Here is a 17,619-nt window from a genome sequence, read left to right on the forward strand (position 1 = left end):
CTCGTAAGCAATTCTCCCCGAGCAGCGGACAGTCCCCGCTTTTTATACTTTACCAAGTGCATAATACATAAAGCAATTTTACATCTCACAATGGTAAGATACATGAAACAATTACTACAACAGACAAAGACATGATACAAGACAGTAATTACATCAAAAACATAAAGAGAGCAGGAGATAGTATCGATCGTTCATGAAGTGACTGCTAATGACAGGAGGCGATTTCAAATTGCTGAAGTGACAGAACGTAATTTCAAGCTGCCGAAGTGTCTGGCTTGAACAAAAGTCAGCGCCCTGGCCCCTTTGTCAAACACAGAAATTACAAACTTCAAAAGTCTCACACCTTTACAAATGCTCCTCACTTAACCTTATTTGAGACAGTTTCCACATACCCCCGTGCAGGAAGATAACGATTTGCACAGTTTAACTCCAATTATATTCAGGCAGGAAGCTGAAGGCAGTGTCTGCATACCATGTTATCTATCTAGACTTCCAAAAGGCCTTCGATACGGTGCCTCACGGGAGGCTGCTGAGCAATGTGATGGCCCATGGTGTTCGAGGTGAGCTATTGGCTTGGATTGAGGATTGGCTGTCTGACAGAAGGCAGAGAGTTGGAATAAAAGGCTCTTTTTCTGAATGGCAACCGGTGACGAGTGGTGTCCCGCAGGATTCAGTGTTGAGGCCGCAGCTGTTCACCTTATATATTAATGATCTGGATGAAGGGACTGGGGGCATTCTGGCGAAGTTTGCCATTGATACGAAGATAGGTGGACACGCAGGTAGTACTGAGGAGGTGGGGAAGCTGCAGAAAGATTTAGACAGTTTAGGAGAGTGGTCCAGGAAATGGCTGATGAAATTCAATGTGAGTAAATGTGAGGTTTTGCACTTTGGAAAAATTAATAAGGCATGGACTATTTTCTAAATGGCGAGAAAATTCATAAAGCAGAAGTACAAAGGGATCTGGGAGTGTTGTTCAGGATTCTCTAAAAGTTAACTTACAGGTAGAGTCCGTATTTAAGAAAACAAATGTAATGTTATTGTTTATATCTCAAGAGGGTTGGAATATAAAAGCAGCAATGTGCTTCTGAGGCTTTATAAAGCTCTAGTTAGGCACCATTTAGAATACTGTGTCCAATTTTGGGCCCCACACCTCAGGAAGGACATACTAGCCCTGGAGCGTGTCCAGCAGAGATTCACACGAATGATCCCTGGAATGGTAGGTTTAACGTATGATCAACAACTAAGGATCCTGGAATTGTACTCATTAGAGTTTAGAATGTTGAGGGGAGATCTAATAGAAACTTACAAGATAATGTATGGTTTAGAAGGGGTGGATGCTAGGAAATTGTTTCCATTAGGCGGGGAGAAAAGGACCCGTGGGCACCACCTTAAAATTAGAGGGGGTAAATTTAAAACTGAAATGAGATGGCATTTCTTCAGCCAGAGAGTGGTGGGCTTGTGGAATTCACTGCCACGGAGTGCAGTGGAAGCCAGGACATTAGATGCCTTCAAGGCAGAGATCGACAAATTCTTGATCTCATAAGGAATCGAGGGCTATGGGGAGAGTGCAGGGAAGTGGAGTTGAAATGCCCATCAGCCATGATTTAAATGGCGGAGTGGACTTGATGGACCGAATGGCCTTACATCCACTCCTATGTCTTCTGGTCTTATGGTCTATGTGCAGGAAGATAAGGAGTTACAAAGTTTTATACCTAATTTCTAGTTGGATAGGAAGTTTTAAGGCAGTGTCTTCATACCGACGTGCAGGCAAATAAAGGACATTAATTTATAGAAATATAGCAATCAATGGGATGTTATCCCAATAACATCTCAACTGTGGTGACTGCATGGTTTTGCAAATGTATCATGCCTCGGGAGTTCTGGCCTGCAGCATATGAGATAGACAATGTTGGCTAATTCACATAAGTATCTACCATGCTCACGGTGGGTAGTGTTCCCATGTGTACTATCCATGCCGATGATCTGACATGATTTGCTGAGGTTGCCATGACAGTGTTATATGGTGTTGTGGTTGATGTTGTCCTGCAGGCTGGGTAATTGGCTGCAAACCATGGTCTGTTTAAGGTTTAGTGGTTGGTTGAAGATGAGAAGTGGAGGCGTAGGGAAGATCTGGGCGAAATGTTCATTGTCATTGATAATGTGTTGAATATTGCGAAGAACATGGTGTAGTTTCTCCGTTCCCAGGAAGTACTGGACGACAAGGGGTACCCTATCAGACATTTCCCATGTCTGTCTTCTGAGGAGGCCATTACAGGTTTTCACTGTGACACATCGGAACTGACAATGAGTTGAACATTGTATCCCTTTCTTATGAAGGTGGCGTTCAGCACCTTCAGGTGTCGTCTCGTTCGTCCTCAGATCCTGTGTATGCAAAGGGCTTGTCTGTAGGGGTGGCTTTTTAAATATGTTTTGGGTGGGAGCTAGGGAAATACAGTCTTGTGAGGTTATCTGTGAGCTTGCAATAGAGTTAGGTATTGACATGCCCATCCCTGATGGAGATACGTGTATTCAAGAATGAGACTGATTCTGAAGAGTAGGTAAAGGTAATACCAATGGTGTGATAAAACTTGTTGAAATCGCTATGTAAAAACCAAAACAACTGTGGATGCTGTAAATCAGGAACAAAAACAAAGTTGCTGGAAAAGCTCAACAGATCTGGCAGCATCTGTGAAGGAGAAAACAGAGTTAATGTTTCGGGTCCGGTGACCCTTCCTCAGAACTCGCTATGTAGGTTTTTCCGTGATTTGTTGCCATGAGTCCAAAGGAAGAAAATGTCATTGATGTATCTGGTGCATAGCGCTGGTCGTAGGTCCTGCACAGTAAAGAAGTCTTGTTCAAAATTGTGCATGAAGATGTTGACATATTGGGGGGCAAGGTTTGCCCCCATGGCTGTTCTGTGTGTCTGGATGAAGAACTCGTTGTCAAAGGTGAAGGCATTGTGGTCGAGGATGAAGCAGATGAGTTGTAGGATGGCTTCTGGAAGAGGATGTTGCAAGTACGCCATCATCATGTGACAAGGAATGCTCCTGGTTTGATTGGTCCATGGGTGCTGAGTTTCTGTAAGACTTCAGATATCCAGCATCTGCACCTTACTTTTACTTAAAATTGTTTTGTTATTAATTAGTTTGCTTCCTTCTCTAATAAGATAATTTTCCCATTTTCTGACTTTTGTTTAAAGTCACAATAATTATTATCAGCATAATTAATAGAATTTCATTTCAAAATTCATAACTTAGAGCACTTCTCTCAATTTAGTCTACTCTATTTGCTGCTCACAATGTGGTCTCCTCGACACTGGGGAGATGAAGCGGACCACTTTGTGGAACATTTCAACACACTACCGTATTCCCTGGCCAATGTGAAGCTCAGCGAAAAGCTAGAAGAGCAGCACAACATTGTCAATTGAAGAACCCTGCAGCATTCTGGATTTAATATCCAGTTCAATAATTTTAGGGCTCGAGCACCTTCTCCCACATCCTTACCCAACCCCAACACACCAGGCCTTGTCATCACATGGGCTGCTACCACAAATAACCCATTGTTGGTCACTAATGGTCATCATTAGCAGCTATTCCTTCTCCCAGGCCTTTGTCTGCCCAATTGTTTTTCTCTATCTCTGGCACCATTTCCACCTATCATTTTCTCCCTCCCCTTCCCCCTCTCCCAACCACGCCATCTTCAGTGTATGTAGCAATCTTTTCATAGCTACAATCAGTTCCGAAGAAGGCTCACTGGTTTCAAAATGTTAATTCTGCTTTCTCTCCACAGATGCTGCCAGATCTGCTGGGTTTTTCCAGCAATTTCTGTACTTGTTTCTGGCTTCCAGCATCTGCAATTATTATTTCTGCTAGAGCAGTTTGATAATGTATTGATAGAAGGAATCTTTTTATCCTAACCTATATGACAGGAAACTGATTGATTGAATTATCAGAAATAAACATTGAATAGAGTTAGTTGATCACATGGGTGTCCTGTTGAACTGATTAAGTCAAAAGCAGCCCCTTAAGATCTTTGCCATTTATTGTCCTAAGTTTTTCCTTTGTGGCTAATCCACTGGCAAGAAGGAAAAATATCCACTTCATATTTTCACACTTAAGTTCCAACTCGTCTGTCGATCCAAATATATGTGAATAATAAAAGTCTTGATTCCAGAGCTATTTTTTGCACACAGGCAGTGAAAGCAGCATACATTTGTAATTAGCAGTATTTGTCTAAAATAGAAATATTTTCGGTGCTCTCATTGCGATGCACAGCGAAAAGTCTGAGTCTATAGATGTAAAACAGAATTAATAATGTGGAAAAAAGTTATTTTGGTTATGCACATGACTACTTATTCACATGGCTACCTACTTATTTTCTCTTCTCCAGGAAACAGAAGCAGTATGTTAAGAAATGCTGGAAAGATGTTCAAGTGGGTGACTTTGTGCAGCTATTGTGCAATGAAATAATTCCAGCTGATATGCTCCTATTGCACTCATCAGAACAAAATGGAATCTGTCACATTGAGACTTTTAACCTCGATGGAGAAACAAACCTCAAACAAAGACTTGCCGTTAAAGGGTTTAAAGATCATGTAAGGTGGTGTTTTCCTTATTTTGTTTGGCTTGCTGTTCAAAGGGAGCTTAATTTAAGCATATTGCATGAAGTTGCTAAGACAGAACCTAAGATTTGTTTTTGCAAATATGTGATTATGACATTCATTGTGTGCCAACATTACCTGTAGTACTAAAATCTCTTCACATAAAAACAGCTGGGTGGAAATATAAATTGATCTTACTCTTTCCAGCTGAGCAATTTAGAAATTAATCTGTTACTCTACCATTATAACAACTTGCTGTCCGTAAAGCATACTGTGATTTTTCACAAAATCTGTCATTCATAAAACTACACTTGGTTGCTATCTTGATTTGTTTTCCAGCATTCTAGTTTTGAGCCTGAGAATTTCTACTGCACTATAACCTGCGAAAGCCCCAACAATGATCTCAACAAATTTGAGGGCATTATGTAAGTAGGGAATGACTTATATTGCAGCAATATTTTTACTGGCTTATGATTTTACTTTGCTTTAACAAAGTAATGCTTTGTTACTAATGCTAATCCTAACACTAGCCTTAATACTATTGCAAGTTTTTCAACATTTATGAATATGATAGATTTTAATAATCTAACCACACTTCAAATATGCCAGTAGTGTGCCTGAGAGGATCTGAATTTGGGGAGGTTACTCTTCTGAGCTTTGACTTTTACTGGTTAATATATTCTCAGTAGTGATCAATAGGATGCAGATTTGATTCTGGAATTGTGCAGACAGTAAATTCCCTCTTTCACCCGAGCTACTGTCAGTTCGAAGAAGATAGGTATCATCTCTTCAGTGAGAGGAATGTTGATTGAATTTTCATCGTGTGATTTTATTCATCCCTCTAAATGTATGTACTTGAGATTCTTAAAACCATCATATTATTGTCACTGAATAATTGTCCACTTAAAAGAAGTTGATGGAGAGACACACATTAGCTGCAATGTCATTACAGCATAAATTGAGTGCCTACTCTTTGTAAATACATAGATTAGATAAAATTAATAGGCTAAATTTCTCAAATTGGAGACCTGTGACTAGCAGTGTTCCACAGGGATCTGTGCTGGGACCACTGTTGTTTGTGATATACGTAAATAATTTAGAGGAAGGTGTAGGTGGTCTGATCAGCAAGTTTGCAGATGACTCTAAGATTGGTGGAGTAGCAGATAGTGAAGGGGACTGTCAGAGACTACAGCAGAATATAGACAGACCAGAGAGTTGGGCAGATAAATGGCAGATGGAGTTCAATCCGGGCAAATGCGAGGTGATGCATTTTGGAAGATCTAATTCAAGGGCGAACTATACAGTAAATGGAAAAGTCCAAGGGAAAATTGATGAACAGAGAGATCTGGGTGTTCAGGTCAGTGATAATGGGAACTGCAGAAAATGGAGAATCCAAGATAATAAAGTGTGAAGCTGGATGAACACAGCAGGCCAAGCAGCATCTCAGGAGCACAAAAGCTGACGTTTCAGGCCTAGACCCTTCATCAGAGAGGGGGATGGGGTGAGGGTTCTGGAATAAATAGGGAGAGAGGGGGAGGCGGACCGAAGATGGAGAGAAAAGAAGATAGGTGGAGAGTAGAGTATAGGTGGGGAGGTAGGGAGGGGATAGGTCAGTCCAGGGAAGACGGACAGATCAAGGAGGTGGGATGAGGTTAGTAGGTAGGAAATGGAGGTGCGGCTTGGGGTGGGAGGAAGGGATGGGTGGGAGGAAGAACAGGTTAGGGAGGTAGAGACAGGCTGGGCTGGTTTTGGGATGCAATGGGGGAGAGGAAGAGCAGGGCTGGTTGTGTGATGCAGTGGGGGGAGGGGACAAACTGGGCTGGTTTTGGGATGCGGTGGAGGAAGGGGAGATTTTGAAGCTGGTGAAGTCCACATTGATACTATTGGGCTGCAGGGTTCCCAAGCGGAATATGAGTTGCTGTTCCTGCAACCAAGCGGAGGCTCGGGGACCGCTTTGCAGAACACCTCCGCTCAGTTCGCAATAAACAACTGCACTTCCCAGTCGCAAACCATTTCAACTCCCCCTCCCATTCTTTAGATGACATGTCCATCATGGCCTCCTGCAGTACCACAATGATGCCACCCGGAGGTTGCAGGAACAGCAACTCATATTCTGCTTCGGAACCCTGCAGCCCAATGGTATCAATGTGGACTTCACCAGCTTCTAAATCTCCCCTTCCCCCACCGCATCCCAAAACCAGCCCAGTTCGCCCCCTTCCCCCACTGCACCACACAACCAGCCCAGCTCTTCCCCTCCCCCCACTGCATCCCAAAACCAGCCCAGCCTGTCTCTGCCTCCCTAACCTGTTCTTCCTCTCACCCATCCCTTCCTCCCACCCCAAGCCGCACCTCCATTTCCTACCTACTAACCTCATCCCACCTCCTTGACCTGTCCATCTTCCCTGGACTGACCTATCCCCTCCCTACCTCCCCACCTATACTCTACTCTCCACCTATCTTCTTTTCTCTCCATCTTCGGTCTGCCTCCCCCTCTCTCCCTATTTATTCCAGTACCCTCACCCCATCCCCCTCTCTGATGAAGGGTCTAGGCCTGAAACGTCAGCTTTTGTGCTCCTGAGATGCTGCTTGGCCTGCTGTGTTCATCCAGCTTCACACTTTGTTATCTTGGGCGTTCAGGTCCCTTGTCCCCTGAAGGTGGCAGCGCAGGTCAATAGGGTGGTCAAGAAGGCATACGGCATGCTTTCCTTCATTGGATGGGGTATTGAGTACAAGAATTGGCAGGTCATGTTACAGTTGTATAAGACTTTGGTTCAGCCACATTTAGAGTTCTGTGTACAGTTCTGGTCGCCACATTACCAAAAGGATGTGGATGCTTTGGAGAGGGTGCAGAGGAGGTTCACCAGGATGTTGCCTGGTCTGGAGGGCGCTAGCTATGAAGAGAGGTTAAGTAGATTAGGATTATTTTCTTTGGAAAGACGGAGATTGAGGGGGGACCTGATTGAGGTCTACAAAATCATGAGGGGTATAGACAGGGTGGATAGCAAGAAGCTTTTTCCCAGAATGGGGGACTCAATTACTCAGGGTCATGAGTTCAAAGTGAGAGGAGGAAAGTTTAAGGGAGATATGCATGGAAAGTTCTTTACGCAGAGGCTGGTGGGTGCCTGGAATGCGTTGCCAGCGGAAGTGGTAGACGCAGACATGCTAGCATCTTTTAAGAATATATCTAGACAGGTACATGGATGGGCGGGGAGCAAATGGACACAGACCCTTAGAAAATAGATGACAGGTTAGACAGAGGATCTCGATTGGCATGGGCTTAGAGGGCCGAAGAGCCTGTTCCTGTGCTGTAATTTTCTTTGTTCTTTGTTCTTTGTAAATCCAGGAGGTGGATCTAAATACACCATGCTTTTTGAATTGAGGTGTAGTTTCACAGTTGACCTTTTGCTTCAGATTGTAGTGATTTTAAGAAGGTCATATAGCGTAGTTAAAATAAATTAGGTGCGAATGGCTTTGTTTTGCAGGGAAAGTCCTGAAAATAAGATCGGCTTCAATAAAGACAGCCTCTTACTTCGAGGCTGCACCATTCGGAACACTAAACTTATTGTGGGAATAGTTATATATGCAGGTATGTAGAACATGTGATTTATTGTTCTTATGAAGATATTCTCTTGGGGTCATAAGCATGAGGTGGGATCACCATTAAACAAAAAGCAAGTAAAGGGAGTCTACTGTGGCAGCAGTAAAGGATCTCTTCCAAAAATGTAAATTTGGACAAGTGTCGGCAGATTCTAACTGAAAAGTTACCAAATTAGAAATGAAGAAAGAACTGTCTTTCATACTGGGCTTTGTAAAGCTTGAGATGTGCAAAATATTAAATCAGGGAGAAGGATTTCAAAACCCACTAACAGTTTGAGAATTGAACTTTAGAGATAATAAGTTTAATCTACCTCACCAAAAATTTGTCACAATAAAAATTATTTTGAAGAATATAAATAAATCTGGAAATTAACAGTATTTGCAAGAATGATTATAAAGCTAAAAGATTATTGGAAAAACCTGACTGGTTCATTACTATTCTTCAGAAAAAGAAATTTAGTTTCCTTACATCTACAATAACTCCACTTTCACACCAACTTGTTGACATCAGTCCTCTGAAATAGACTGAGATCTATTTGGCCATTATTGGAATGCTGCTTGTAATTCTTGTCTACCTGCTATAGGAAGCATTTTGTGAAACTTGAAATGGTTCAGAAAAGATTTACAAGAATGTTGCCAGGGTCGGAGGGTTTGAACTATGGGAAGAGGCTGAATAGACTGTGACTACCTTTGCTGGAGGCTTGAAGGCCTAGAGTTGAGGTTTATAAAATCATGAGGAGTCTAGAAAGGGTGAATTGCCAAGGTCTTTTCCTCAGGGTAGTGGAGTCCAAAACTTTAGAGGTGAGAGGAGATATATTTAAAAGAGACCTAAGGAGCAGCTTTTTCACACTGAGTATGGTGTGTGCATGGAATAAGCTGTAATTACAAAAGACATCTGGATGGAAATATGAATAGGAAGGATTTAGCAGAAAATGGACCAAAGGCTGGCAAATGGAACTATATTTATTAAGGGTATCTGCTCGGCATGGATGAGTTGGACTGAAGAGTCTGCTTCCATGTTGTACAGCTCTGTGACTCTACTCGAAAACATTACACCAGGGATGGACAATAAAAATACAATTTTGCCAATAACACCCAGCCCTTGAGAATGATTTCATTAGTAAGTCATTAGAAGTTGATATTTGGGGATGAAGTTTTTTTGGTTGTGTGATCACTTCTGGGCCCAATGCCTCCCACCAACCCTTCCTCACTCTCTTGCCAGCACCTAATGTGCAATATTATTGTGAAGGAAATGTCTATTCAGTGACAGAGGGCAGCTTGCTTTCTAATTAATGAAGATGAGTATGCTCCCAACACTGAAGAGATAATAGATGGCCCTTCAATACTGAGGTAATGAAAAACTCCTTCGAACACTGAAAATGGCACAAAGATACCTAAGCCAAATGATTTTCATGATTGACACCATTAACTGAGACTTACAGCTTGGACCATTCTGAAATTTTAAAATAATATTCAGTATGCAGACTGCAAGTGGAATTCTATCTGACTGTGTACAGAAATATATAATAGATAATAGCAACTTTTCAAAAACTTCTTCTCAGGCCATGAAACCAAAGCAATGCTTAATAATAATGGACCTCGCTACAAACGGAGTAAATTGGAGAGGAGAATGAACACTAATGTCCTCTGCTCTGTAGTTATCATGGTGCTCATGTGTTTCCTCGGAGCCTTAGGTAAGATGTGTAAGAGTAAAAATGTTCAACTTTACTGCTATAATTGAAGTGGTACAAATAAAAGTACTCTAAGTTTAAAATGGGCGGCATTATAAAGGGAGGTTAAATGAAATGAAATCCTTTCACTCACTCTATAAGCAGCAAGTAACAATTTATTTATCCAACTTTAACAGCAAACAAATTAACAACACTACTAACAAACCAAACAATCTCCCTTAATTACTAATTATTCCCGAATAAAACAAAATTCTAATCGTATGCTGCTCCAATAAATACAAGTCCCACATGAACAAAGCAAATTAATAAAACAAACTTAAAATTTAGTCTGTCAAAATTACAGCCAGGATAAGTCTTCTGGAACATTCTTTGCCTTCTCCACTGTCCCCCAGTGAGGAATGCTTGACTCGATTGAATTCTTATAACAGAAATATTAGGTATGAGTGCTGTGTTGCCTTTATTTATTTGATGCTTGCTCTAAGAGCTTACCGATTTCTGTGAGAGCCAGTGAGTTTGTCTTCAGATGGCAGTTTGATCTCTCACCGATTTTCAAATGACCTCTTCTTTTATACCCTTGCTGACTGATTGATTTCTTACAATAGGACTGGTCCTAGGTCATCAAAACCATCAGATTTTAAATTTGCTTGGGTTTTAGTATCTAGAGCCTGCCTTATATAATTGGCTAAACTCAAAATCTGGGTGTCTTGGTAAAAATGATGCTTTGTCTGCAACAATAAAGCCGTTTGGTACAATGTTTCAATTCTAAGAGAACCCTCTGTATCTGCTGCTGCCTGCAGATATTTTTTTTTAAATCTCCAGGTCTAAAAAGCACATATCTTTTGAAGGGACCATGCACTCTTCCCCCTATCATTTTACAAATAAATTCTGATGTCCTGCCTTCCAATCTACAAGTACTATACAAACTTTGCAACAGTAGCAATTGATAGAATAAATCAATTACTCCAATGAGTGATCGTCTTTATCATTCTCTCTGCGTCCTATCTCTCTCCAAGTTCCAATCACCTGCGATTCCTTTCCTTGGACTTCTAGACTAGCTTCTGATAAAGCAAAACCTTGATTTTGGAATAATTACCTTGGTTTTCAAACCTCTCCATGCCGTCTTATCACAAAATGATAGTGCCAACATTATGGTGTCCCTGCTACTTTCTGGTTGACTCTGTAATCCCCAGCTCCAAACCTTATGACTTTATGTTCCCCTAATTCTGGTCTTCTATCCCCAATTTTAATTAGTTTACCATTGGTTGCCGTACTGTCTGCTGCCTTAAAGTTGAAGCTCTGGAATTGTCTCCCTAGGTTTCTGTGGTTCTCTGCCTCTTTTTCCTCCTGCATGATCAAACATTTGGCTTTGTACTGGAAAATGCAGTTTTTAGCCAGCCTGGTCACTCGGGTACCATGCAAATTCATTTCCAGTGTTCTGACCTGTAGTCCATTTACCTTAGTAAAGTGCCAACAAAGGCCTACACTAGTTGCTTCCATTCATCTGCAGCAGTTGAGTTTGTGCAGGGTCCAAAATTCAAGCTTTATTTGAAATCATTCTCTTTTGGTCCTATACCACCATGCCCCCCAACACCCACATCGTCACTCCAAAAACACAACTTGTGAGAACATGAAAGGCATCACCAAGAATGAGCTGGTGTCAGTTATGCCATGAAGGTCCCAGTTCTGATGAAACCCCCAAAACTAGCCATCCTATCTTAGAAGACACTTATTAAAATCTGCCTCTTTGACCAGTCATTGAACCTATTGCCTCCTTAAACGGCAAAGTGCCATATTTTGTTTTATGATGCCACTATAAAGCTCTGTGATATTTTATTCCATTGAACAAATATTATTCCACTGTGCAAATCCAAGCTACTGTGTTGAAAGAGTTACAGCAAAATCTCTTATGGCTTGTAAAGTTTGCTCATGAAGCTCCAACATAGGTAGTTCCTTTGCAGGGTTGAATTAAAAGTAAAATATGAAATAACCTATTTGCTGTATCATTCTTGTTTTGGTAAAACAAGACATTCTCATTTGTTAGCATCCTTTATGCTTACGTGTTTTCATTACTTCTATTGACTTTCATACGACTACCAAGATTGAAGCCACTGACAATGACAACTTCTAATGAGAAAAATCATTGGGATGGATCACAAGACCTGTAGAAATTAATTGGATTACTTAGTTCCAGTGAAGCAGATTCCAGAACCATTCCAGATTGAAATTATATTTATTTATAGAGGGAGAATGTAAAGCCTTCATATCTTAGGTTGTCCGTTGGAACTGAGAATGACTTGCTTCTGCTCTGTTCAATAAACTCTGAGATACTGTAGCTCATAAGTTCAATGCACAAAAAGCAGGCTGTGCCTCTTGCAGAGCAGATATTGTTTGAATGGTTGTCTAAATGGGTTTTCCTAAGGTACAGCCAAGTACAGTAATAAATTTTGCATATTTGTCCATGGGGATTCAAAAAACTTGTTGAACAGAATGAATTACCGAACATTCGGTTCCAAAGCTCAAAAAATACAAATGGATCTTCTTTAAAGGAGATGAAACCTGACATGATGTCTGGAAGAATTATTGTATTTACACTGACACCGAGGATTGACATGATGGTGAATGCACAACATTCCTGACACATATCTTGACAATGAAGGGGTTTGATTTGAAATGTAAAGGAAACCATGGCAGCAGATTATATAACATCGAAGACTTTGGAAATGTTAAGGCACTTTGTGGGTAGTCTTATGAAAATGCAACAGAGAATGTACATTGTGAAAAAGATTGTGTTGACAGCACCAGCAATGACTTGTTTATTTTCATCCTCAAAACTGTTGTATATGTGCTATGCCATCTTTGTTTTTGTGCATTTCATATCTTTTGCAGAAAAATCAACACCACTTTACTTAGAGACTGGCTTTCTGTTACATAACTTTTAAAATATATTTATCCCCAGGCCACAGTATTTGGGTTGGAACCTTCCCTTCATGGCCTCCGTTTGAACCCCCAGATGACAGTGGCAGCTTCATGTCAACTGCTGTGTCTGGATGTTACATGTTCCTGACAATGATGATACTACTACAGGTATATCAGATCAATCACTGTTATATTGTCTGGAACTGTTTACATCCTTGACATCCTGTTCAGGGACATTTAATCCTCAGGGTGCTCAAACACACAACTGGGCCACTTTCGCACGATTCAAAATGTCTGTGAATTTTGTTATGCTGCTGATTATCTTAGTTGCATGATTGCAATATGTAGCTCAAATATCAATTTGAATTCAAGCAATAATGTAAATTAGTTAGTATAAAATTAGATTTAAGCTAGTAGAGGATGTATCAATAAATAACAGTAGCTTATGTTTACAGTATATATCATAGGATTGAGGACTCTGCCTTAAACAGGCAAAAACAATGAAGATTTATGTTTCTGGTTCGACAAAACATACTGTACAGCTAAATCATCATGTTCTCTACTTTCTAACTTGTTGCTTTTAGTTAGGTAGTAGTCATAGTGTGCTGGTATTCAGCCTCATTCAAGCAGCTAGACAATGGTAATATTACTAGTTAACATAGTAACCACCAGCTTACTTGCTCATCTTGCTCTGCTGAACGGATTTGTTGAAAATAAAAGTCTGACTATAAATTCTTAAGACATGTTTTATCTAATGAAATACAAATGTATTTATGATGAGTGTAATATGAACAAATGATTTGCAGTATAGCATATAGTGAGCAAATAAAATTAGTATGATAAACTATCAGATGCATGTGTCTGTGGAAAACGTGGAGAAGGGGGCTAGATATGTGTTTGTGGCATTGTGTAGTGCAATAAGCAAGATGAAGTAAGCTTTCCAAGGCTATTGCACTTTTTCTTCAGATAGTCTTGTGAGGCCTTGGCAGATTTCAGAATTATATCAAAATGTTAAATGTGAATTAGAAGCAGGAGACCAGGGTGCTACTTCATCTGTGATTTCAGATACCACAGGATAAAAATGAAAGATTTTAAAAATACATGAATACATTACCTTCATATGCAGATTATTCATTTGGAATATTTTATAATGTTCCCTTTATGTTAAAACTATGAAAATTCTGACCTTATTTATTTTTGTTTCTACTGGCAGGTCTTTATCCCTATTTCCTTGTATGTCTCCATTGAGGTTGTAAAGTTGGGTCAAATATTCTTCATAAACAATGATATTGATCTTTACGATGAAAGCACCAACAAACGTCTGCAGTGTCGTGCTCTGAATATCACTGAGGACCTTGGTCAGATCCAGTATATCTTCTCTGATAAGACAGGAACCCTCACTGAGAACAAAATGGTCTTTCGTCGCTGCGCCATCATGGGCACAGAGTTCCGACATGACGAAAATAGTGAGGAATGCAGCCATATGGTCATCAACATAATCAATGAACTAGAACAGAGATTAAAAGCACTTGAGATAACAAGGTGCAGAGCTGGATGAACACAGCAGGCGAAGCAGCATCAGAGGAGCAGGAAGGCTGATGTTTCGGGCCTAGACCCTTCTTCAGAAAATGAAGAAAGGTCTAGGCCCGAAACGTCAGCCTTCCTGCTCCTCTGATGCTGCTTGGCCTGCTGTGTTCATCCAACTCTGCACCTTGTTATCTCAGATTCTCCAACATCTGCAGTTCCTGCTGTCTCTGAATCATCATTAAAAGCATTTGTTCTTTTTAAATTTAATCTCTGTTCTTCAGGAGATTAGTTGGGTTGCAAATCATTCATGGTAAAGTAGACTGGTCATGATTCGCTGACTTTTTTTGATATAATAAGACAATTTTAGTGACAATGCCATAAGGTATCTAGGTTTTTAATCGTGGCATGCATAATTTAAAATAATTTGTAGACAATGGTGTTAGCCTTTGTCCTTCATTCCAAGTTTGTGATAAATGCTTGTCCCCACTGCTTTACCGGTATTGCATATTTTAGTTCATTCTTCAGTCAGTCTGATACGTTAAAGATGTATTTCCAATTTGGTACTAATGTGGTTCACATTGTGACAAATTTGTATTATTAAGCCTAGTCATAATTAACCACAGTAAAATTGATCCAAATTTGGTTCACTTAAGGAAAGAAAAAGAGAATATTTTCATCCTAGTCACCTGGATTAGATTTGTCTCAATGTGTTAATTTATAACTCCACTCCTTCCAAGCATGCAGTGTTTAATCAAACTGAACTGTCTACAGTGTAACTATAATACTTCAAAATTAATTTCTTCCCATCATCTCATTTAGCAAGGCGATTATCTGCACAGAGAGAGCTGGTCTCTTTTGATGAAGGGCTACTTTTGCAGAGCACAGACAATGTGAACAACATTCAGACTACCAAGTCCCATACAAGGCAAAAAAGGAAAATCTCAATGCAACATTCACAAAATGTACATTCTCAACAGCAATTCACTGCCTCCAAAAACTGTCAGCAGCCTGGGATGAATTGTGATAGCTTCTTCACCCAGAGAGTGGCATTCAACAGCCCATTAGTAAGTAAATGAGTTGTACCTCTCATATTATTCTTTCATCCAAGGCATGTTTATGATCTAAGCATTGTGAGAATCAATATTTTCAATTAGAACCAATATAGATTTGTTCAGTGAGAGTCTGTGCTGAATAAGTTACTCTGGATCTGGGTAGCAGTAGATGTGCTAATGCAATAGGGAAGCAATCGACTGCGGTCCAGTAATTCCTGCCGAAACTTTAAAAAATACATCATTTTAAAATAACATTAAAAAATGAACAGAATAGTGCTTTCATGAGACACCTCATTAGTCAATTAGTAGGCATTTAAGAGCGTGGCATTTGAAATATTAGAAGGTAACTATGCTGATGAAATTGCGCACTTAGCATGTAGCAAGGTTTTCCAGACAGGAGAGAAGGCAAATTGATTTTCAAATTTGCAAACATACAAATTGCCACAAGCTCGTGGGACATGTGATAGTGATTTAGATTCACAGAATCAGAGAATTGTTACAGTGCAGGAGGCCATTCAGCTCATCATGCCTGTACTGCCTCTCTAGGCATTTGAACTTAACGTCAATATCCTGTCTTTTTCCCTGCATGATGTTTCTATTTTTTTAAAAAATCATCCAATGTCCTCTTGAATGTCTCAATGAACCTGCCTCCACCAGATATACAGAAATTACATTCAAGAACCTAACTATTAACGATGTTTAAAGCTAATCAAACTCTTATCAATGTTAAGTATTAATGCAATGTGATAATTATTGCAATTAACCTCTCTGGAACTAAAAACTGACTTTTATAATAGTGGATAATAAAGTGTGAAGCTGGATGAACACAGCAGGCCAAGCAGCATCTCAGGAGCACAAAAGCTGACGTTTCAGGCCTAGACCCTTCATCAGAGAGGGGGATGGGGTGAGGGTTCTGGAATAAATAGGGAGAGAGGGGGAGGCGGACCGAAGATGGAGAGAAAAGAAGATAGGTGGAGAGGAGAGTACAGGTGGGGAGGTAGGGAGGGGATAGGTCAGTCCAGGGAAGACAGACAGGTCAAGGAGGTGGAATGAGGTTAGTACGTAGGAAATGAAGGTGCAGCTTGGGGTGGGAGGAAGGGATGGGTGAGAGGAAGAACAGGTTAGGGAGGTAGAGACAGGCTGGGCTGGTTTTGGGATGCAGTGGGTGGAGGGGAAGAGCTGGGCTGGTTGTGTGATGCAGTGGGGGGAGGGGACGAACTGGGCTGGTTTTGGGATGCGGTGGGGGAAGGGGAGATTTTGAAGCTGGTGAAGTCCACATTGATACCATTGGGCTGCAGGGTTCCCAAGCGGAATATGAGTTGCTGTTCCTGCAACTTTCGGGTGGCATCATTGTGGCACTGCAGGAGGCCCATGATGGACATGTCATCTAAAGAATGGGAGGGGGAGTTGAAATGGTTCGCGACTGGGAGGTGCAGTTGTTTATTGCGAACCGAGCGGAGGTGTTCTGCAAAGCGATCCCCAAGCCTCCACTTGGTTTCCCCAATGTAGAGGAAGCCACACCGGGTACAATGGATACAGTATACCACATTGGCAGATGTGCAGGTGAACCTCTGCTTAATATGGAAATTCATCTTGGGGCCTGGAATGGGGGTGAGGGAGGAGGTGTGGGGGCAAGTGTAGCACTTCCTGCAGTTGCAGGGGAAGGCGCTGGGTGTGGTGGGGTTGGAGGGCAGTGTGGAGCGAACAAGGGAGTCACGGAGAGAGTGGTCTCTCTGGAAGGCAGACAAGGGTGGGGATGGAAAAATGTCTTGCGTGGTGGGGTCAGATTGTAGATGGCGGAAGTGTCGGAGGACGATGCGTTGTATCTGGAGGTTGGCGGGGTGGTGTGTGAGGACGAGGGGGATCCTCCTTGGGCGGTTGTGGAGGGGGCGGGGTGTGAGGGATGTGTTGCGGGAAATGCGGGAGACGCGGTCAAGGGCATTCTCGACCACTGTGGGGGGAAAGTTGTGGTCCTTGAAGAACTTGGACATCTGGGATGTGCGGGAGTGGAATGCCTCATCCTGGGAGCAGATGCGGCGGAGGCGGAGGCGGAGGAATTGGGAATAGGGGATGGAATTTTTGCAGGAGGGTAGGTGGGAGGAGGTGTATTCTAGGTAACTGTGGGAGTCGGTAGGCTTGAAATGGACATCAGTAACTAGCTGGTTGCCTGAGATGGAGACTGAGAGGTCCAGGAAGGTGAGGGATGTGTTGGAGATGTCCCAGGTGAACTTGAGGT

The 17,619-nt window shown here is 41.4% G+C and overlaps 1 protein-coding gene across 7 annotated transcripts in view; it reads left to right on the forward strand.

The window, feature by feature from the left end:
- The window catches only part of atp10b (ATPase phospholipid transporting 10B), a 258,000-nt gene that overhangs the window by 182,594 nt on the left and 57,787 nt on the right, over positions 1-17,619 (forward strand). For 6 of the 7 annotated variants that reach the window (XM_048543004.2, XM_059650616.1, XM_048543005.2 and 3 more), the window contains 7 exons: positions 4,390-4,594; positions 4,940-5,025; positions 8,083-8,186; positions 9,760-9,891; positions 12,845-12,972; positions 14,018-14,270; positions 15,151-15,395. In XM_048543004.2, the coding sequence (XP_048398961.2) occupies positions 4,390-4,594; positions 4,940-5,025; positions 8,083-8,186; positions 9,760-9,891; positions 12,845-12,972; positions 14,018-14,270; positions 15,151-15,395 (1,153 nt within the window). Of the gene's footprint in view, positions 1-4,389; positions 4,600-4,939; positions 5,026-8,082; positions 8,187-9,759; positions 9,892-12,844; positions 12,973-14,017; positions 14,271-15,150; positions 15,396-17,619 lie in introns of those variants that run through there. The other variant, XM_059650618.1, reaches the window with a different exon arrangement.

The sequence above is a fragment of the Stegostoma tigrinum genome, chromosome 13 (assembly GCF_030684315.1).
Source record: "Stegostoma tigrinum isolate sSteTig4 chromosome 13, sSteTig4.hap1, whole genome shotgun sequence".
Taxonomy (NCBI): Eukaryota; Metazoa; Chordata; class Chondrichthyes; order Orectolobiformes; family Stegostomatidae; genus Stegostoma; species Stegostoma tigrinum.